Source organism: Phocoena phocoena, chromosome 1 (assembly GCF_963924675.1).
Source record: "Phocoena phocoena chromosome 1, mPhoPho1.1, whole genome shotgun sequence".
NCBI classification, from domain to species: domain Eukaryota; kingdom Metazoa; phylum Chordata; class Mammalia; order Artiodactyla; family Phocoenidae; genus Phocoena; species Phocoena phocoena.
The window spans coordinates 35,662,993-35,685,074 of NC_089219.1; the positions used below are offsets into that span (position 1 = coordinate 35,662,993).

Genomic DNA, 22,082 nt, shown 5'->3' on the forward strand with positions numbered 1-22,082 from the left:
CTGGGCGGCGCCTCCTCCCTCAGCCATGAGCTTGGGGCCCGTGTCCGCCCACACGGCCACTGGGGAAGGCGGGGTGGGCGTGGGGGTGAGACCCTGACTTCCCCTGCCTCCTTCCCCCGGGTGCCCCTGCCCTCGGGGTGACTGGCGAGGCTGACGGCGCCGGGCACGGGGTGTTGCAGTGCCCGCCCAGCCCGCGGACTTCCAGGCCGACGCGGACTCCGACACCAGGATCCAGCTCTCGTGGCTGCTGCCCCCGCAGGAGCGGATCATCAAGTACGAGCTGGTGTACTGGGCGGCGGAGGACGCGGGCCAGCAGGTGAGCGCTCAGCAGGGCCAGAGGTGGCAGGGCTCCGCCTGGTCCCTGGCGATCTGTGGTGGGCTCACCCAGGCAGGCTCTTCTCGATTTCTGTGGTTGTGTGGGCACAGCCCCTTGAGGCTCCGGGGCCCACGTGGCCTGTGTGGTTCTGTAGTCTTTGTCACCCCTGTGCCAGGGACAAAGGTCCTAGGTCTGTCCTGGGTCTCGTAGGCTCTGTGGCTCATGTGGCTCCAGTAGAGCCCTAAGGTTCCCTGGGGCCACGTGTCCCTGGTGTTCCCATGGCCATGTTGTCGGTGAGGTGCCCTTGCGCGGTCCAGGTGGCCACGTGGCAGGGAGCCAGCCCTGCAGCCACGGTGGGTCCCCAGGGATCAGCGTCAGCCCACGTTGGGGGTGACCTCTGAGTGGCCTTTCAGGTCAGGGCAGTCGGTGAGTGCTCCTTGCTCTTCCAGCACAAGGTGACCTTCGACCCCACGTCCTCCTACACTGTAGAGGACCTGAAGCCCGACACCCTGTACCGCTTCCAGCTGGCTGCCCGCTCCGAGATGGGGGTGGGCGTGTTCACCCCCACCGTTGAGGCTCGCACGGCACAATCCAGTGAGTGTCTCCCGGGGCCACTGTCTGCTACGGCTGGGCGGGACACGGACACACACATACCCCTTCCCTTCGACCAGGTGGGTGGTCAGATCTGCTGGGCCCTGGGCTCAGTCTGGACCCCCAGTGAGGGGCAGGTAAGTGCCCTCTAGTCTGCATCCAGGCGGCTGCTGCCCTCGCTGCTCCCTGCCCGACTCCTGCCCTCCCTCAGCCCCACCCCCGCCCAGGTAAGTTCTATGTCTCTGATTCGTCTCCTCTTACCACCCGGTCTGTGCTGGTCACACTAGCCCCCTGGGCCACCCTCAGTGGAGGGACCGCTGTGCTCACTGTGTCCCAGACCAGCTTTGGTGGGCGTCTTCCCTCCCCATATCCCCACATCTCATCTCCCTGTTACCCATATTCCTACCTCTTGCCCCCCCGCCTCCATGGGAATCTGTGTGAGCCACGCAATCACACTGAGCCAGCTGCACGCAGGACAGATGAGACCGTGTGACCCGCGTTGGGACTGTGTGGCCACCCGTGTGTTGGACTGTCGTGAGGCCATGTGTGAGCCTACTTTGTGGCGCGGTGTGTTCCTGCGTTCCCGTGTGAGTGGGACCCTGATGCCGTGGGTGTGTGCACGTTCGAGCAGCCAGCTGCAGCACCTGAACGTGTATGTCACTGTGGTCGGGTCTGTGTGGGGTCCAGCGAGTGTGTCTCGGGGTGTCCGGGATCCCTGCAGCTGTCCCAGTGGCAGACCGTGAGCCCACAGGCTGTCTGGTCACGTGGCCACAGTGGGCCACTGTCTGTGAGGCTGTATGTGATAAGGGGGCCGTGTGTGTGTGGCTGGTTGGGATCGTGGCATTGAGACAGTGAGCACATGTGATGACACGTGATGGTCTTCTGAGGCTGTCCATGTCACACGGGACTGTGTGAATGTGCCATGTGTGACCCGACGTTCATAGATTCATTCCGTGAGCACCTGCCATGCTCCTGTTAGGGGCCCACGCACACTGCAGGGCCAGCAGCACAACCCTGACACAGCCTCTGCCCAAGGCGGTCCTAGTCTGGTGGGGAAGACAGATATTAAACCCACAGCTATCCAATGAGCTTTTCATTATCTTTGTGTGAAGTGCTGCAGGGGAGACAGCGGAGAGGTGATGTGACAGGAACCTCATCTGATGTGAAGGGTCGAGGAGGGCTTCCTTGGGTGACCCAGAAGCCCCATGCAGGGGGTCAGCAGGTGCAAAAGACCAAGAAGCAGGAAGGCACTTGGTTGTGGTCAGGGACGAGCAACTGGCCAATGTGGCTGGAGCAGCCGCCGGACCACAGCATTCAGGGCCTCGGGGACACAGGACAGGCAGGAGGGCTGCCTGCCTACCGCGTGCAAACGCACGGGCCAGCCCGACAGGACACCGGAGACCAGTGAAGAGGTGGTGCATCAGTCTAGGCAAGAGACGACGGCTCGGGCGAGGTGACGGGGTGGATCTGAAAGCTCTCTGGGATGCCGCTGGCCAGACTTGGGGCTGGGTTAGGTGTGGGGGACTGAGAGAGAGGGACACGTGGGGTGAAGCCTTGTACGTGGTGTGGAGACTTGGGAGGAGAGCGGTGCCGCTCCCTAGGACGGGAAACGGGACAGAAGCAGGTGCGAGGGGCGCACCTGGTTCTAAGCCCCCCAAGCTCAGACTGCTGTGTGCCCTCCAGGTGCTGATGCTTGGCAGGCTGCTGGAGTCCTGGCCCGGGGCTGGAGGGGGACTGTGGGAAGGAGGACCAGAGGTGGGAGGAAATCCAGGAGAGGGGGGTCTTGGAGGCTGGAAGAAGAGGGTTTCCAAGAAGGAGACCAGATGCTGCTGCTGAGCGATCAGGGCCAGAGGGACGCAGGCGTGTCCTCTAGGTCTAGGAGTGTGGAGGGTGGACCTGGCATGAGGGGCCGAAGCTGACTGGAGTTCCACGAAGCGTGTATGAGGGCTGAGGAAGTAGAGACAGAGAGCTTAGCTGGGGGGAGGGAACACTGTGGCCGGTGCAGTCAGTGGGGGGAAGCTCTGGGGCTGATGATGGGATGCGTCTTTTAAGATGGGGAAATCTTGAGCGTATTTAAATGCTCTTGGGAATGTGTCAACGAGGAGAAGTAAGAAATATGGAAAAGAGAGAGACAGTTGGAGGCTCGGGGTGGGGAAGAGGGCAGAGCACGGGCGATGGGAGAGATTGGCCTTGGACGGGAGGGCACCCCTCTCCCTTCCCAGGGGAGGGAAGGGGAGACTCGGAGCCGATGCAGGCTGGTGGGTTTGGTAGCAAGAGACGGAGGAGCTGCTGTTGGGAGGCTAAGGTTTTCTCTGCAAAGTAGGAGATGGGGTCACTTGCTGAGACGAAGGGAGGCGACAGGAGCTGGAGGTTTGAGGAGCGTGGAGGAGGTGGAAGGTACTTTGTATTAAGTGGCAGAGGGAGCCGGGCAGAGAGCAGAGACCGGCCGGCAGCATGGACGGCCCGGGGGAGGCCATGGGGTGCTCACAGAGTGCCAACCTGCCTTGGTGGCTTTTTCTACCCACCCCCATGCCACCTTGGAGGAGATGGGGGGTGGGTTCATTCAGAGCTTGGGACGGGCTGGGCAGGAGCTCAGAGAGGGGAATTTGGGGTGTTGGTAAGTATCGAGGGCAGTAAGGAGGAAGGTCAATGGACGAGGTCCCCGGGGGGGAAGAGCAGGTGCAGTGCTGGGGGCCCTGAGCCGCTGAGCTGGGCCAAGAGGTGAGGGCCTGCGAGGGGGTATCGGAGGCCACAGTTTTAGAGAGAGTGGCCGCATCTGGGGCAGGACCACAGCAGCGCAGGGGAGGAGAAAGCTCTGAAGATGAGGGGCTTGGGAGCCAGTGGATCGAGGGGCTGCTGGAGTCACCTGAGCAGGAGGCGGTGGCAGAACTCGAGATGAGAAAGCCCGGGTGATGGCAGCAGAGTCCTCAGTGGGCATAGGAGCCGGAAACATCACTGGGAACGAGGAGGGCACAGACCCACCTCCTGACACGCAAGGAGCCTGATGAGTGAGAGCCCCTCCAATGGGCACTTTCCCTTCAAACTGCCTGGGGGCCTCCAGTCTCTGTGGTTTCCTGTGGCTCAGCCGCAGACACCCTGTCGAGGCAGCCTCGCACCAGAAGAGCCATCAGGTCACTTGTCCCGGGAAGAGCGAGAGCTGTGAGCACAGCAGCTGGGGAGGGTCTCCGTGTGTGGTTGTGGGTGTGACCAGGAGTGAGGGTGGCGTGGCCCCGTGCTTGTGTGTGTCTGATGCCCTGTGCGTTGTGAGACAGTGTATGTGTGTGAGATGCTGTGTTAGAGCTGTGTGTGCGTGTGTGTGTGTGTGTGTGTGTGTGAGAGAGAGAGAGAGAGAGAGAGAGAGAGAAGAGCCTATGCTCCAGAGGGAGCCGGGCTGTCTGGCGGCAGTGGCGGTGGTAGCCTGCCTGGAGGGGCCCTGGGATAGCCATGACGCACCTGGGGAGTAGCCTGCCTGGGTGAGTTTCCCGTCCTCTGTGACTGGTCGCCATGTCTCTGACCCCCACCCTCCATCTGCCTGCTTCCCCCCATTTGTCTTCCCCAGCCCCCTCCGCCCCTCCCCAGAAGGTGACGTGCGTGAGCGTGGGCTCCACCACGGTCCGGGTAAGTTGGGTCCCACCGCCAGCCGACAGCCGCAACGGCGTCATCACCCAGTACTCGGTGGCCTACGAGGCGGTGGACGGCGAGGACCGCGAGCGGCACGTGGTGGGCGGCATCGGCCGCGAGCACTCCAGCTGGGACCTGGTGGGCCTGGAGAAGTGGACGGAATACCGGGTGTGGGTGCGGGCGCACACGGATGTGGGCCCCGGCCCCGAGAGCAGCCCGGTGCTGGTGCGCACCGACGAGGACGGTAGGCAGCGCCGAGGGCAGGCGGGGGCGGGGGCCGCCGTGCCGCTGGACCCCCGCGCCGGGCTCCCAGGGCCTTGGCCTCCCGGAAGCCCAGAAGGACTTGCTGTCTTCCCAGTGCAGGCTTAATGGCCCCAGCTAGGGAGGTGTAGCTTGTGGGACAACCTGTGCCCAAATCCCAGCTGCGGGGCTTCCTTAAGGCAGCTGGAGCCTTAAAAGGCTAAGGCCGAAGAGGCAGCCCACCCAAGATTTGAAAGGAGGAGGACTGGGGAGGCTAGTAGAATCACTCAGGAGAGTCACTGAGGCTCTGCCTCTCTAGACGTTGGCGTGATGTGGGGCCCAGGAGATAGTCCAGGTTGTGCTGACTTGGGGTGGTCGAAGGCCTGGTGCCCCGCCTCCACCTGTTCCCCACCTCAGCCCTCCCCACCAAGTGAGGCAGCCCTGGGCCAGAGGGGTCACAGGGTCCCGGGCTCTTCCCCATGCCAGGCAGAGGGAGCCCTCCACGTTCCTCTCCAGGGCAGACAGTCTAAGGAAACCGCATCAGGGCCTTTCCTGGGGCAGTGGGGTGCGAAGGCAAGGCCCTGGAGCATGCTGTGCCCGGATCCATACCACGCACCTAACTTCCTTCTCCACCTGGTCCCCAGTGCCCAGCGGGCCGCCACGGAAGGTGGAGGTGGAGCCGCTGAACTCCACTGCCGTGCGCGTCTCCTGGAAGCTGCCCGTCCCCAGCAAGCAGCACGGTCAGATCCGCGGCTACCAGGTCACCTATGTGCGGCTAGAGAATGGCGAGCCCCGCGGCCCACCCATCATCCAGGACGTCATGCTGGCCGAGGCCCAGGTGTGACACCGGGAGGTGGGCGGGTGGGCGAGACCAGAATATTCCACTCGCTCTTTGGAACCCAGGTTTGCTCCCCTCCCCTACCTGCCCTCAGAGGGACTGTGACACCAAGACACCCTGCTGTTATCGGGCTAGGAAAGCGCTGAGACCAGGAGGTTAGGGCCAGGTGCCCGGAACACTCCCTCCTCTTGTCTTAGGTCTGCCTGAGCTGTGCCAGTCCGGGCTCGGCCAGCCCCATCTGCCCTGGTGACAGTCCCAGCCTGGCAGCCACTGCTGTGGCTCAGCCACCAGCACTAGCAGTGAGGAGGACTGTCTGCACAGACCCAGGCCTCAGCCCCCTCCAGCCCTCCTTTGTGGTTTTCGGAAAGTGCATTCGCCGTCGGGCTGGGCTGTCGAGATGTACTTTCCTCCTCGGCAGCTCCCCCAGCCGGGTGGTCATCTCCCCCGACTTGGCCCGTGGCATTGCAGAGTTCTGTGAATGGCCGGGCTGGGATGTTGCTCTGTGGCTGGTACGCAGGGGGATGGCACAGCCCCTGATGTTTGCTCTCGAGGGCTGGGCCTGCGCCCAGTGGCACACCTCACTCTGTGCCCTTTGTCCTCAGAGGAGGAGGATTTTGCCCGTGAGCTTGGGCTGAAGTCCCTGGGCTATTCTCAGCACTGGTTGGCTACCCAGATGGAAAACCTGGGGTACTGGGAGGTTAGGCGAGGGGGCCTGAATTTCCCAATAAGGGGTGGCTGAGCTCAGATAAGAAGCCTGGTCTCAGGATTCCTGGGAAAGGGCTGTAATTGCTACCACGAGTTACCACCCAAAATATTCTGCCGAAGATTCACAATACCTGGTGTGTCTGTGCTCAAGGGCTTTCCATCCAGAATCGGGGCCGTGGCGGGGTAGAGCCTGATTCCCCCGCCTGTCCAGGATAGGTGCAAGCACGTATCCTGTGTTCTACATGCTGCGCTTAGAGGTGAACTTACCCACAGGCAGACGAGGGCCTTTGTCTCTCCGGCTGGACTCAGCCCACTGCCCAGAGGGTGCCCTCTTCCTCCTCTGGCCTGCCTGGTGCTGAGGGAATGGGGTGGAGGAAGTGGGCTTTTGGACCCTCCTGCATTCCTGGGGCAGGCTGAGGGCTCTTCCTGGAGTCTCAGCAGACACACCCACCCAGAAACATCCTGGGAATGAGCTCCTTCTGGCCCCTCCTGCCCCAGGGGGCCAGCAGCACAGCTGCAGCCAGTGGGGTTCCAAAGAAGCCACTTCACTTCGGGTGCCCCCTTCTGGTCCTAAGTGGTTTGGAGGGAGCTGGGCCATAGGATGAGGGACACTGTCCTCTTGGCCACAAACAACCTGTGACAGGAGGTAAACACGAGCCCGGCCTCTAGGGAAGCCGAGTGAAGGCGGAGGGCCTGCCCTTGCAGCTCCGCCGGGAGTGGACTGTTCTGCTCCAAGCTAGGAGAAGAGCAGATGGGGCCCGGTCCCCAGCCTGGCCACAGGGCCCAGCTGTCCCCCGAGCACCTGGTCAAGGACACCACGGCCTGTCCTTCCCCACAGCACCATCTGCTCAGTCCAGGCCCTGTCAGTTCTGAAAGAACCGTGGGGGGCGTGCCTCCACCGCTGTGTGGCCAGACCTGTCTCCTGTCATGTGTGTCTCCATCTCAAGCTTGTCTGTTTTTCCAGGTCTCTGACTCCACCTCCCGTCTCCTTTTTTATTTTAATACAACTTTATTGGAGTTTAGTTGCTTCACAACGCTGTGTTAGTTTCTGTTGTACAACAGAGTGAGTCAGCCATATGCGTACAGATATCTCCATATCCCCTCCCTCTTGAGCCTCCCTCTCACCCTCCCTATCCCACCCCTCTAGGTGGACACAAAGCACCGAGCTGATCTCCCTGTGCTATGCGGCTGCTTCCCATTAGCTATCTGTTTTACATTTGGTAGTGTGTGTATGTCCATGCCACTCTCACTTCACCCCAGGTCCCCCTTCCCCCCAACCCCGTGTCCTCAAGTCCATTATTTATGTCTACGTCTTTATTCCTGCCCTGCCACTAGGTTCATCAGTACCTTTTTTTTTTTTTTTTAGATTCCATATATACGCATTAGCATATGGTATTTGTTTTTCTCTTTCTGACTTACTTCACTCTGTATGACAGACTCTAGGTCCATCCACCTCACTACAGATAACTCAATTTCGTTGCTTTTTATGGCTGAGTAATACTCCATTGTGTGTATGTGCCACATCTTCTTTATCCATTCATTTTGTCCCTTTCCCATGGTCTGTTTTTCCTTCCTCTCTCTCCCTCTCCCTGAGAGTGTTTTTGTCTGTCTCGTTCTCTTCTCTTTCCTGTCCTCTAATCCCTTCCATCCTCTCTCCCTCTGTTTTGCTTCAGCCTCTGTCTTTCCGTTCTTCTCTCTCACTCTCCTCCTCGTGAGCACCTCCATTCCCAGGCCTGGTTTGGACATGGCAGGATACCCCAGGCAAGGAACCTAGAGCAGCGCTGGGCCCAGCCACACCCTAGAAAGTGGCCGTGGCCAGGAGGGACAGTTGATGGCCTCCTCCCATACTTGTCCCACACTGCTCGCAAGGACTTTACAAGAGAGCTTCCCAGAACAGAGGCACTGGGGCCATTGGACAGAGACCAGACCAGCACTGTGAGGGTCGCTGGGCCGGAGGACCCCATGGCACGTCTATCCTGGGGATGGCATGGACCATCTCCCTGTGCTGTGCTGGACAGCTGCCAGCCGCCAGCCCTCCAGTGCCACAGAACCTCCCTCCCTCTACCTGTCCAGCTAGTAAACCTACATGCACCATGGCCTGAAGAAGAATGTACCAAGAATGAGCAGCAGCGCCAGCCCAGAAATATGCCTTCCTACCTTGATTTTCAAGCATCCCAGGAAGGAACAGGGGTCTGAGGGCTTCCCCTTTGCCTGTGGGGCAGGGTCCAGGCTCTGAGCTGGCACTCACGGCCCTTACCATCTTGCTGGCCATCCTGCCTGGGCCCCTTCCAGCCACGGTATAGCTCCTGCTGTTCCTAGGGCAACCCTCCTTGCCTAGGGCCACTGGTAATCTGTCTTCCCAACTGGGATACTTTTGAGAGTGAGAGGAGACATTGTGAATAATCATACCAGGTTGGTTGGCAAGCCTAGGCCAGGACTGGCCCCGGCAAAACAGATGTACTGCCCTCGGCGTCTTCTCTCCCCTCTGCCTGAGCTGTGGAGCCCACCCCTCAAGTCTGGCAGCCTTTCCCTCGAAGTACCTCCAGGTGGCGCCCTACGACCCCTCAGTGTCAGGGAGCCCTCTCGCTCTGGCCCTCCGCTTTCCAGGTCTCACCTCCTCAGCCCTGGTGCCCACAGGTGGGCCCACACACATTTGGGCTCGTGGGGCAGGGGCTGGGATCCTTGAATGGGGAGTGGTCCTGGGTTGCCACCCCCCAGGGCACTTCAGAGGCCCGTGCCCGCCATCTGCCCTCCCTGGCCAGGCCCCATCAGAGCCAGAGTCCTTCACATCCTGTCTCCCTTTCTCTCCCTCTCCCGCGGTCAGTGGCGGCCAGAGGAGTCCGAGGACTATGTAAGTAAGAGGTGTGCGAGCGCGGGCAAGACCTGGGTCAGGCTGGGCTCGTGGGACACTCCCCCTCCCCCGCCTTTCCTCCCAGCCTGAGCCGCCGAGCTCCACAGGGCACCAGCCACGTCCAGAGAAAACTGGCGCTTAGGCACGAGCCCCGAGCTGAGCAGTGATTGGCATATCCTCTAATCCTTACTTCTCACCTGTCGAGGGGCAATTTCAGGCCTGTGTTCAAGATCGACCAGCGCCTGGCCCCTGCTCTAGCCAGATGGAGATGGAGTTAAATCCGATCCCGATCGTTAGGCCTTATTGATCCCTGGAGTGAAAAATCACCTGCTCCAGGCCCAGGCTGGGAAGGGAGTCTGGGGGCTGGGTTCCAGCATCGGTGTCTTCCGGAGCCCCAGCCCTGGGAGACCCTCCAGCCAGGGCAGGAGGGGACCTGCGAGAGGTTGGTGGCAGCTGCGGTGGCCCCACCCGAGGCTCAGAGCTGGAGGGACACCAGGGTTGGTGGTGACAGCTCTGTTCCCACTGCGTGGTGCTCCCCTCCCTTTTCCCCACTTTTCCCTCTGTGTGGTGTGGCTTGGCCTCCCGTGGTGTTTCTCGGCATGTCCAGAAATGATGCCTTGGCTGGAGATGGGCGTGTGGGCAAGGCCTGCCAAGGCAGGGGGACGCTGCCCTGGCTGACTTCTCAGGCATTGCTGGGGGCAGTGTGCTGCCCAGGGTGGGGTTTCTCTGTCCTCCTCGTCTCCCCTCCCTGGCTCAGGAAGCATTGCAGGGCGTAAGGTGCTCACAGAGCCAGTGCCTAGAGGGGAACAGGAGGGGTCCCGACTTGGTCCTGCAGGATGGCACCCCGGCCCACCCCTCCACCTCGCTCTGTGGTGTGCGTGCACACGCGTTAGTATCTACAGGTGGCCCTCCGCCTGCTGGTGCAGGAGGAGCTGTAGGCTGCATGCATGTGTGTGCCGAGAGCCACGCAAGGTGCTCTGTGCATGCGCGGCTGTGTGCTCTGTGCGGCACACGCGCCCAGACCTCACGAGGTGTCATTCATGGTACAATGGAGCGAAGGAACAGTGTGGTACTTTGTTCTTGTCTGAAAGGAAGAATGAGCGGACTGTCTGCCTTAGGCTTGGTGCTCCCGGCATGGGCTGGGTCCTCCTGGGCACACATCCACCTGCCTGTCCTGCCTTCTGCAGAGTCCAGCAGCTCACAGCCCCCTCTCCGGGGACCTCTGGCCCTGTGTGCCCTGGGGGGCCCCGCCGGCTAACGTCCTGAGGTGGCTGGCCTGCTCTGGTCCCTCCTTGCTCTCCCGTGATGGGAATGGGCCCTTCCTCCTGCCTTAGGAAACCACCATCAGCGGCCTGACCCCGGAGACCACCTACTCCATTACCGTCGCCGCCTACACCACCAAGGGGGACGGTGCCCGCAGCAAGCCCAAAATTGTCACGACCACGGGAGCAGGTGAGTGAGGGGTCGGGGACGGAGCTGAGGGGGGGCCAAGGGGGGGGGCAGGGCCAGAGCCCAGTGCGTGGTTGTTCAGTCCCAGGCCGGCCCACCATGATGGTCAGCACCACGGCCATGAACACCGCGCTGCTCCAGTGGCACCCACCCAAGGAGCTGCCTGGGGAGCTGCTGGGCTACCGGCTGCAGTACCACCGGGCCGACGAGGCGCGGCCCAACACCATCGATTTTGGCAAGGACGACCAGCACTTTACGGTCACTGGCCTGCACAGAGGGGCCACCTACATCTTCCGGCTTGCTGCCAAGAACCGGGCCGGCCCAGGCGAGGAGTTCGAGAAGGAGATCACGACCCCCGAGGATGCTCCCAGCGGTTTCCCCCAAAACCTGCGCGTGGTAGGGCTGACCACATCTACCACGGAACTGACCTGGGAGCCCCCGGTGCTGGCGGAGAGGAACGGGCGCATCACCAACTATACCGTGGTGTACCGTGACATCAACAGCCAGCAGGAGCTGCACAACATCACTGCCGACACCCACCTGACGCTCTCCGGCCTCAAGCCAGACACCACTTACGACGTCAAGGTCCGTGCACGCACCAGCAAAGGCGCCGGCCCGCTCAGCCCCAGCATCCAGTCCCGGACCATGCCCGTGGAGCAAGGTGTGTGCTGTGCGCACGTGGCTGCGCCTGGGGACCTCTGCTCTCCTTGGCCCACTGACCTCTGGCAGCTGTGATCCACCAACCTCTGGTGTGTGACACTCCAGTCTCTCATGTCCATGACCACTAACCTCTAGTGAAGGGGTGCCACGTTCTCGGTGTGTGACCCCTGACCTCTGCTGTCCTTGACCTACTGACCTCTGCTGCGTGACTCTCCAGTCTCTCGTGACCTTGACCCACTGATATCTTTTGACTGCATCACCACTCTTGGGTATGCAACACTAATCTCCTGGGGCCATGACCCCCTGACCTCTAGTGACCACAGCCCACTGTGCTCTGGTGTGCGGCCTTGTGCTTCTGACTGAGTCCCACTGACCTGTGGTCACTGACCTGGTGTCTGTAAGCTCCAGCTTCACCCAAGCACTTCTGGAGATCCTGCCCACGGGTCCTGTGGCGTCTGCCCCGCTCGGTACTCACTGCGAGGAAGAGCCGGGGCTGGGAGCTGAACTGTGTGCGGTTGAAGCTGGCGGGAGTGGGGGGTGCCTGGTCCTCTGCAGCCTTTCCTAACCCCCTGGGCCCCCGCGCGGTGTCTCTTCCTGGCCAGGAAACCTTGAGGTCCATCCACCCCAGCTACACAGCCAGAGCTGACTCCCTCCTTATATCCCAACAGTGTTTGCCAAGAACTTCCGTGTGGAGGCTGCAATGAAGACATCTGTGCTGCTCAGCTGGGAGGTCCCTGACTCCTACAAGTCAGCTGTACCCTTCAAGGTGGGTGAAGTCAGCCGCACCTGGCACACACACACTGCTGCAGTCCCTCGTCGCAGTCCCGGCCTCTGCGCGTGTGTTTGTCATGCCGGATCCCGGTGGGGCGTGGGTGCGTGCTCTGCCCCGCAGGCCCGTGATGGGAAGCCTCACTCAGACGTGCCGCCTGCCCCCGTCCCGCGCAGATTCTGTACAACGGGCAGAGCGTGGAGGTGGATGGGCACTCGATGCGCAAGCTGGTTGCAGACCTGCAGCCGAACACAGAGTACTCGTTCGTGCTGACGAACCGTGGCAGCAGTGCGGGGGGCCTGCAGCACCTCGTGTCCATTCGCACAGCCCCCGACCTCCTGCCGCACAAGCCGCTGCCTGCCTCTGCCTACACAGCGGACGGCCGCTTCACTCTCTCCATGCCCCACGTGCAGGACCCCTCGCTCGTCAGGTGTGCGGACGAGGCCTCGGGGGGAGGGCAGGGCTGGCCATGCGAGCGCAGGCGATGACGGTCCCGATTCCCCCCTCTGCCCGCCCAGGTGGTTCTACATCATGGTGGTGCCCATTGACCGTGTAGGAGGGAGTGTGCTGGCACCGCGATGGAGCACGCCCGAGGAGCTGGAGCTGGACGAGGTGCCTGGGGACCAGAAAGGGTAGCACTGATGACAGTCCCATTGAGGTTATTGGCTGTGGCCCCAGGGACCACGCCCCCCCCCCCCAAACTGGAGTCACTCTCTGATTGGCAGCCTGCCCTCATCTCTAGGGAGACAGATGCTGAGCTGGGCGCTTTCAGAGAACTCCTGGAGGGCTTACAGAGACTTCCCCCAAAGGGGTTTGAGGAGGATCCCCTGGGGTGGGAAGTGGCAGAGACATCTCTCAGATCTAGAGAATCCTGGGCCCTGTAGGCGTCGGGGTCCGCAGGGTCTGGAGGCCGCAGAGGGGCTAGAGTGGAGCCCCAGCATGTTTGGAATCTGCCGTCCTCTTCTCGCAGTGGTGTGCAGCCAGCCCTCTCAGGTTAGGCTGGGGCAGGTTACCCAGAGGGCCCCTTCTTATCAGGCTGGCTAGGAGGAGGGGCATTGCCTTGTCTGGCATTCAGCATGATTCTCCGAGGACTCTGAGTCCTTGAGCCCCTTACGTGGAAGGTGAGCCTAACCTCAGGGGGTTATGTCCCAGGCCCCGGGCCCAGGAGCATGTGCTCCAAGGCCCCTGCGTGACTCCCGTCCTCTGCTCTGTCAGCTTCTGGAGGCCATCGAGCAGGGCGGTGGGGAGCTGCGGCAGCGGCGGCAGGCAGAGCGGCTGAAGCCATACGTGGCCGCTCAGGTGGACGTGCTCCCTGAGACTTTCACCCTGGGGGACAAGAAGAGCTACCGGGGCTTCTACAACCGGCCGCTGTCTCCAGACCTGAGCTACCAGTGCTTTGTGCTTGCCTCCCTGAAGGAACCCGTGGACCAGGTCTGCCTAAGGCCCAAGCCCTGACCACACACACCCCAGGCCAGTCTCAAACACCCCAGGGGCCCCATGCCTGCACTGGGGTCTCAAGGCCCTAACCCCTAAGACCCAGAACGCCAGACCCAACCTAGCCCTAGGGACCCAGTCAGCTGACCAGGCCCAGGTCAGCCTCTTAGTTCTGGGAGACCAGGCCCAGAGCCCATTCTCCAGGTTGGCGGGGCAGAGGGTGGGAGATCTCACCCGGGCTCACCACCTGTGCTGTTCCTCCACTGGGCCACAGAAGCGCTATGCCTCCAGCCCCTACTCCGACGAGATCGTGGTCCAGGTGACACCAGCCCAGCAGCAGGAGGAGCCCGAGATGCTGTGGGTGACGGGCCCCGTCCTGGCAGTCATCCTCATCATTCTCATTGTCATCGCCATTCTCCTGTTCAAGAGGTGAGTGCTCTGGTGGACGGCCACCTGCCCTCGGACTCTCAGGCGCTCCCTGGCCGGGTGCATACAGGCCTGGGGCAGCCACACTGGCCTGCGCCCCAGGGCGCACCCCTGGGCTCGGTGGGAAGCCAGGAGAGCAGAAGCAGTGCGTGTGCACACCCATGGGTGTGGCCCAGGTGCGATGAGCAGCCTCAGCTTCACAGCGGGCTTGTTCACGTGCATCCCCGGGCATGTCTGTGTGTCCGTCTCTGTGTTTTCAGTGAATGTGAGCCTGTGTGTCTCTCAGCTTCAAGACACGGCCTTCTCCTGGTCTCCTCCCTTCAGCACCCCCTCTGCCACCATCCCTAGATGACTCCCTGCCTGGATCTCCTGCTCGGGCCTTGAGAGGTCCAGACCCAGCTCCAGGGCCGTGTGCCCGTGGACATTCACTTGGCAGACGTTTATTGAGTGCCTGCTGTGACCATAGCACCTGCAGCTGTCCCAGACTCAGGGTGTCTTGACCCTTCCCACAGCCCTCCCCCAGGGTCCCCATCACAGGGGACGGGCCCATCCACCAAGTTACCAACCGGAAACCTGAGTGTCACCCTCTCCCCTCCTCTCTCTCCCTCCACCCGGTCTCCCGTGAGTCCTGCCCTGGATATCACTGGACCTGCTCCCCGCTCCCCACCGTAGGCTCCCCACGAGGTAACGCACGTGCGCACGGCACGCCTCAGTCCTCTCTCGGGTAGCTGCAGTGTCCTGATCTTGGAGTCTCCCCTTCCTCTCCATCCTCCTCCCAGCCTGAAAGGTGTTTCCAAAGATTTAGTTTGTCACCCTCAGCTTAACACTTCTCAGTTTTAACTGAAGAGTTTTATAGTCCGATCTCTGTAGCCTGAGGTCCATCAAATGCCTGGTCGGTCTGGCCCCTGCCGACATCCCGACATCGTCACTGAACCAGTGCAGCTCCCGGCCAGCCCGGGCTGAGCCCCTCCGCTCTGCCGCTCTCCTTCCCCCTGCCCGGGCAACTGCCATCTCATCCTTCAAGACTACTTTCCAGGCTCTGGTGCCCACGAGGCTCTGCCGGGCCCCTCCTATACCCCTTCGCCACACTGTCCCCCACTGTCGTCCAGTGGTTCTTCCACGGGAACGGCGCTGGGCCTGTTTCCAGCACCCAGCGCAAGGCTGTCGGTGAACGCTTGTTGGTCCGTATGTCTGAACATGTTCACACACGAGTTCCTGTCCCCAGTACCCCATCTCTCCCTGCCCCTGCCCCTGACCCTTGACCTGGACCTGGTGCCTCCTTCCTGAAGTTAGCTCCTTCCTCCCAGGGTGAATAGGGACAGTCTCGCCTGGTTCAGGGCCTGGAGACCCATGGGTGGGGAACCTGAGGAGGGTTCCACACACCCATTCATCCTCCCCCCACTGCCTCTGGGTCCTGGTGTCTGCCAGGAGAGGCAACCCCTCCCCGTGAATGCCACATGGGTGCCATAGATGGGTCCGCAGTGTCCCCCATGTCGTGAGAGGGTCTGAGTGCTTGGCGGAAACAGTGACCGTTCCTTTCTTCTGTCCTTGCCTGTCTTTCGGGACCTAGTAAACAAGAAAGGTAGGAGTCCTTCCTTCTCTCTTCACACGCTTCCCCCTTCACTTCTTATCCCCATGCACACTGCGGGCCCAGCAGGGAGGGGCGCTGCTTGGGCCAGAAGCCTCCTGGCCTGCGGCTGTCTGGTCAGCTTGGCAGGCGATGGGACAGGCTCTGTCACTCTCTCGACTGGTGCTCCGCACAGGGGATGCCCCTTTTCCGGGCACAGGCAAAGCACAGACCTCCACCACTTCCCCTGCAGGCACAGACTCTGAGCTCACCAGAGCCTTCCCCCAGGCTCCCAGGTCTCTGAGGTTACCTGAGCGCTGCAGGGGACAGAGTCTGGCCTGTGTGCAAAGAGCACTGGCTGCAGGGCAGCGGGGAAGTGTGTACTGCACACTCATGCACACTCGCGTAAGTTTCTTCCCCAAGCACACCTGTGTCCACCGAGCAGAAGCGGCCCCTGGATACTTGCCAGCAGCTGGACATTGCAGTCTGTCTCTCATCCTGTCCCTGTAGCCCGGGGAGCCGAGGCCAGCAAGGGAGGACTCTGCCCAGCTAGGGGGACGTCTTCCCCGTCCCTCCCCTGCTGCTCTGCACCTCTACCCTTGTACCGAGAGCCAGATAGCTGAGGCCCAGCTCTCTGTGATGTTTGCATATCTTAGGTGTCGTTTGCATGTTTCCTCCTGGTGGCTCCTGTTGCCTCAGCCGTGGGGCCCTTGCAGACAACAGCTACTGCCCGGCAGTGACCTGCCCTTTACGGGAAGGAGCCACAGCCTCTGCGGCCCCTTCCTTTCTCACTGGGCTGGCCCTCTGTCCACCCCCTATTCCGGCTGTCTCCGCACCCTCCGCCCTGTGTCCTCTCACGTGAAGCTGCTCCGGCCCTGGCTCCCCTGCACTCAGAGACCCCAGGCTGGGGTGGCAGGAGCAGGGCCGTGGACACAGGGCCTCTGTGGTGGCAGGCTATGCCATGCATCTCTGTTCTCCACCTGGACCTCAGTTCTCACCAACCGCCCTTCTGCCTCTCCAGGAAAAGGACCCACTCCCCATCGTCCAAGGATGAGCAGTCAATTGGGCTGAAGGACTCCTTGCTGGCCCACTCCTCCGACCCCGTGGAGATGCGGCGGCTCAACTACCAGACCCCAGGTAGGGTGGCTCCCTCGGCCTGCCTGCCTGCCCCACCCAAGCCTGCCGGTCTCCACCGAGGGACCCTGGCCTCACCCTGGCCCCCATTTCCTGTTCCTCCCTTCTGCCCTTCTCCCTGTACCCATCCACTTTGATGAAGTGACCGAGGAACCCCTGTATCAAGAGCTGGACAGGCACCCCAGGGCCCGGGAGCCTCTGGGGGTGGGGGGCAGCTAGCTGCTCAGACCCGACCTCGTCTTCGGTCACGCCCTCCAAGTATGGGCCCGGGACCCACACAGAGCCACATCCCAGCCCCGGGGTGGCCAGCCTCTGCACCCGTGCTCTGGTCCCTGCACACGAGAGGTTTGTTAGTGGGAAACGGCCCATCGGACCCTTGTGGCGGGATGGGGTGCCCACATCTGGCCCTTCTGGTGGCTGGCCGCAGATATTCTGTGCGAGTACAGAGACCCCGCACAGGACCTGGTGCCTGCCTTTCCTTCCCCGCCACTGTTACGGGGCTCTCTGGCTGCCCCTTCTACCTGAGCTGTCACTCCCTCCCTGTGCCCCAGCAGACACAGCTCAGACCTCTTCCCTGTGGGCAGGGTCGTTCCTCGGCTCCCAGATGCTGCTTCCATCGTGACACCTCCCACCCTGGGCTGGAACTGCCTCAGTGACAGAGCTCTGTGGAGCCAGGAACTGTCTTCTTCCTCTCCCACGGTGGATTCTTGTTGAGCGCCTGTGAAACAAACACAAGGCAGCTGAATGAATGAGTGAACTACGACACACAGGGTTTGTGTGTACACGAGCTGCTCATTGCCGCGTGTTAAATTACCGCAAAACTTCGTGGCTGAAAACAACAATTATGTACTATTGTCACCGTCTTCCTGAGTCAGAAATTCAGACGGGAGTGTAGCAGGAGCAGCTTGTCTCTATTCCAGAATGTCTGGGCCCTCGGCCGAAAGACTCAAAAGCTGGGAGCCAGAATCGTTCAGACCAGGGGTCAGCAGACTATGGCCCGAGGCCAGATGCAGCCCACCATCTGTTTCTGCAAATAAAGTTTTATTGGAACGCAGCCACGCCCATTCATTTATGTATTGTCTGTGGCTGTTTTCATACTACAAAGTAGAGCTAAGTAGGTGTGATAGACACCATATGTCCACAAAGCCAAAAATATTTACTAGCTGGCCTTTTATAGAAAAGTCTGCTGACCCCAGAATTCTGGAGACTCATTCATTCTCATGTCTTATGGTTGACACTGCAGTCAGCTGTGAGCTCACCTGAGGTTTTCGGCTCTCATCCTGTGGCCTGGGCTCCCTGACAACATGCTGACTGAGTTCCAAGGGCACGTTTCCTGAAAGAGAGAGAGCCAGGCTGACTTAGCAGGCTGTTGCAACCAGATGTGATCAGATCTTCAAGGAATCAAAGCCGGGGCCTGGAGGGCAGAGAAGCCTCCTCTGAGAGGGATGCCAAGCCGTGTGGGCCTTAGTCGGGCAGGGAGGGGGTGGGAGGGAACGGAGGGAACTCGCTTCTATGGCAGTAGCATGTGGGGAAGCAGCTTTCAGGCACTGTGTCCTGCGGCACTGGAGCTGGGGTTGTTGAGAGCCCAGAGATGAGTCTGGAGGGCTAGGCCGAGGTCCCGTCACAGAGGGACCTGCACGCCAGGCTAAGGGGTTTGGACTTTGTCTTGAGGGTTCCAGGGAGGCATTAAAGGTTTTCAGCAGGGCAGCAACAGGGTCAGAATTGTGCTGTAGAAACATAGCTCTGTTTGCCATGTGGAAGGCAGATTGGAAGGGGAGAACTTGGGGAGGCAGGCCGTTGAGAAGGTGCTGAGGACCTGGACGAGGCGGGTGGCAGTGGGGAGACATGAGCGAGACCTAAGCAGCAGGGCTCAGGCTTGATTCCATGTGGGGTGAGGAAATGGGGGCAGGGGTCCCAGGATGCCTCTGTGGTTGCTGGCTGAGCATTGGGGTGGGAGGGTCCAGGGAGACCTCCGCACCAACATCCTGGCTGGAACCACGGGCGTGGGGCATGCCAAGGAGCACGCAGTGGTCAACGCCTGCAAATAGATGGGCTCTCCCAGGAAGAGGGGGCAGGGGAAGAGAGCAGATGAAGGGCAGCCAGGGAAGGAGGTGAAATGTTGAGGAAGGATGGGTGAAGGATAGCCAAGGAGGAGGAGCCAGAGGGAGAGAGAACTCGGGGAGAGGAGTGTCCCAGAGGCCAGATGGGGAGGGCTGTGCAAGGAGGACCCAGGCAGAGGCCTTTGGCTCCGGCAGTTGGGACCTTGGAGAGCGTGTGGTGGGCGGGTCCTGGGGGCAGGAGCATTTCCGTGGGCTGAGGCGCAGTGAGTGGGGAATGAGCAAGTGGGCGTGAAGGCCCTGCTGGGGTCTGGATCCTTGTGGCTGCAGGGCCCGGGGGAAAGGGCAGGGATCTGAGAGGAGGAGGCGGGGTGGAGCACAGGCAGTCAGAGGTGGTGTTAAAAGGGATGGGGGTCCAAAAGGACAGGAGGCTGTGGCTCCGGGCGGACCGTGGGGAGGGGCACAGTGAGGGTCACCCGAGGTGCCGAGATCAGGGAACAGGACTGCTGGCGGGGAGAGGTGTCTGTGCACAGGGGTGGTCTGGGAGGGAACCGGTGACCAGAAGGGGTGGCGGCGATGGCAGCACTGTCCACGGCTGAGGGTTTCCTTCTCGGTTTTTTCGTTCAGCAAATGTTTATTATTTTCTCTCATAATTTAACTCTTCTTCTGAAAGTGCTTCAAACGCACAGAAAAGCTGAGAGAGTGATACCGTCCCCATCTGCACATCCTCGTATGGACTCACCCTTCTGTTTCTCACCGCACGTGCCTCATCTCTCTCTCTGAAAGCACACTTCCCTTTTGCCAGTTCATCTGGAAATAGTCAGGGTCAAACTTTGATACCAGAGGGCACGAGGTTGGCTTGGACCTAGACTTCCATCATAGAAGGAGGCCCCTGAGACCGCCAGGCTCTGGGTGGGAGATGCATCTGCTCCTCGGGGGGCAGAGGGGGCTGCGGTGGGACTGCCCCTGCGAGCCCCCCGCCCCGCACGGTGCTCAGCAGCAGTGTAACCAGAGGTTAACGGGTTTCCTTCTCTTGCCCCCCTGTTTTTGTTCTTTCTCTCTGCAGGTTCCAGTGTCCCCAGTTGCCCGAATATCTCAAGTTAGTTTTCTGCGTTCCCGTGTTTGGGGCCCACTCTGGCTTCTGTGTGTTTCCTCTACTTCTCTCACCCATCGCCGCCCTCCTTCCTTGAGTTCTTCCTCTCTTTTCTCTACCTTCTCACTGCCCCATCTTTTCTTTGTCCATCCCGCTCTCTCCCCACCTTGCCCCCTTCTTCCCGCCCTGTTTTCCTTCCCGCCACTCTGTCTCTGCCTCTCGCCTCCGGTCTCAGTCCGACCCCTCTCCGGTCTCAGTCCGACCCCTTTCCCGTCTCAGTCCGACCCCTCTCCGGTCTCAGTCCGACTCCTCTCCTGTCTCCCTGCCTCCCTTTCCCCACATCTCCCTCCTCCCCTTTGCTTCTCCCTCCGAGTTCTTCCACGTCTCTGCCATGTACATCATGATCACTCCATCCACATGCTGGGTGCTGGGACAGGGACATCACCCAGCCTCCCATGGTGACTGGCGCCAGTGAGGGCAGGAGCGCTGTCCAGAGGCAGGACCCGCAGGCGGGGTGCAGGCTGAAGCAGCCCAGCCCCATCCTGTCCACTGCCTTCCACCTGGGCTTCCGGCCCCGGCCTGGGAGCGGGGAGGCCTCCCATGCCTGTGGAGAACCCGCCACTCAGCACCGTGTCACACGGACATGCTCACTCGTGCTCACACCACACACCCTTCCACCTCTGTCCTCTCCCGCCCCCACCCCCAGCCACTGTGTGCCCCGCCATCCCTGTCGCCGCATGTGCCGCCGTCTCCATGCCACCAGTGACGAGTGCTCCATGGTCACACGTGTCCACATGTGCACATACATGCATTGGGGCTGTCTCCACCACCCCTCTCAGGCCTCACGCTAATTCTGCCTGTGTGTGCCCTGCTTCCAGGTATGCGAGACCACCCGCCCATCCCTATCACCGACCTGGCGGACAACATCGAGCGCCTCAAAGCCAACGACGGCCTCAAGTTCTCCCAGGAATACGAGGTGAGACTTCTCCCCTCACCCCCGCTTCACATCCCCCACCATGTGCCTGGCCCCAGACTGGCTCCTTTCCTGCCTCGGGCTCCAGGCTTCTCCAGAACACACACTGGAGGGGTCAGCAGTGGCCAGCAGGGAACTCAACTCCTCAGGTCTCAGGTTCTGGGCCTGACAGAGGCCCTTCCAGATCCCCGGGTCAGGACACTCAGTCACATGCCCTGATGCTAACAGAGGCAGACAGGTCTCTCTCTCTCTCTCCCTCTCTCTGTCTCACACACACACACACACACACACCCAGCTCAGTAATAACAGCTGGCATTTATGGAGAGCTTCCTGCACACACACACACACACACACACACACACACACACACACACACACACCCAGCTCAGTAATAACAGCTGGCATTTATGGAGAGCTTCCTGCAGGCCAGCTCTAGGCTAGGTACTTTGCATACCATCCTGCCCTCCCCACACCCTGTGAAACGGATACTGGTGTTATCCCATCTTACAGATGAGGAAGCTGAGGCTTAGAGGAGGGGAAGTGACTTGCCCAAGGTCACACAGCTGATGAGTAGTGGAATGTGTCTGTCAGCCTGTACCCTGCACATGCATGTGCTCACGGGTGTTCTCAGAGTACAGATCACAGAGATGGGGAGCTGGGGGGCCTGAATCTTGCCACTTGGGCTGCACAAACCCTCCTGCTCAGGGCCCTCCAGGTACTCCCTTCACTCTGGCCTGGACCCTATCTAATGGGGGCTCAGACTTCAGAGCACTGCTCCTGCCCAGAGTCAGGGCTTCCAGGCGCCGGGCTGGGGAGGTGCTTTGCTAGTGAAAGGGGTGTCAAGGAGGTGATAAGGAGAGCCCCACCTCCTCTAAGGAGCACGGCGGAGGTGTTGTTAAGGCATCTTCCACCTCTGCCCCACTCGGCCCCTCCAACCTCCCCGCTCCTCCCGAAGCGCAGCGCTGGCACAGGATGGCGGGTGGATGGATGGGTGATTGACGGGCTGGCTCCACCCTGCCTGTGAGCCCGCCCCGCTCCAGTCAGGTGTCCACCCTCAGCTGGGCTGCTATCGTGGGCACCAGGGCTCCCCTTCAAGGGCTGTGAGCCAGGTTTCCACAGAGGAAATTGAGCTTGGCCGGGGAACTGATGATCACCTGTGCCGCGAGGGAGGCGTGCCACTTCTCCCTGCAGAGCGCCCACTGGGGGCCTGCTCTGCACAGCCCCGCCATGGGGGGGACAGAGCCGCTAAGCGGGGGCTCCCTGCCTCCAGCTCCTTACCTGGCCTGGTCTCCCGCCCACACTCATCCAGTCCCACGTCCCACACCACCCTTCCTCCCATGGGGCTCTGCGGCTCACTG

The 22,082-nt window shown here is 61.2% G+C and overlaps 1 protein-coding gene across 6 annotated transcripts in view; it reads left to right on the forward strand.

The window, feature by feature from the left end:
* The window catches only part of PTPRF (protein tyrosine phosphatase receptor type F), an 85,801-nt gene that overhangs the window by 56,388 nt on the left and 7,331 nt on the right, over positions 1–22,082 (forward strand). For 2 of the 6 annotated variants that reach the window (XM_065894179.1, XM_065894189.1), the window contains 13 exons: positions 180–316; positions 766–910; positions 5,413–5,606; positions 9,136–9,162; positions 10,497–10,614; positions 11,940–12,037; positions 12,217–12,470; positions 12,559–12,652; positions 13,256–13,471; positions 13,749–13,903; positions 16,489–16,604; positions 19,725–19,757; positions 20,630–20,727. In XM_065894179.1, coding sequence (XP_065750251.1) covers positions 180–316; positions 766–910; positions 5,413–5,606; positions 9,136–9,162; positions 10,497–10,614; positions 11,940–12,037; positions 12,217–12,470; positions 12,559–12,652; positions 13,256–13,471; positions 13,749–13,903; positions 16,489–16,604; positions 19,725–19,757; positions 20,630–20,727 — 1,685 coding nt within the window. Of the gene's footprint in view, positions 1–179; positions 317–765; positions 911–4,466; positions 4,773–5,412; positions 5,607–9,135; positions 9,163–10,496; positions 10,615–10,693; positions 11,273–11,939; positions 12,038–12,216; positions 12,471–12,558; positions 12,653–13,255; positions 13,472–13,748; positions 13,904–15,470; positions 15,483–16,488; positions 16,605–19,724; positions 19,758–20,629; positions 20,728–22,082 lie in introns of all 6 variants that reach the window. The other 4 variants (XM_065894169.1, XM_065894152.1, XM_065894160.1 and 1 more) reach the window with 4 other exon arrangements.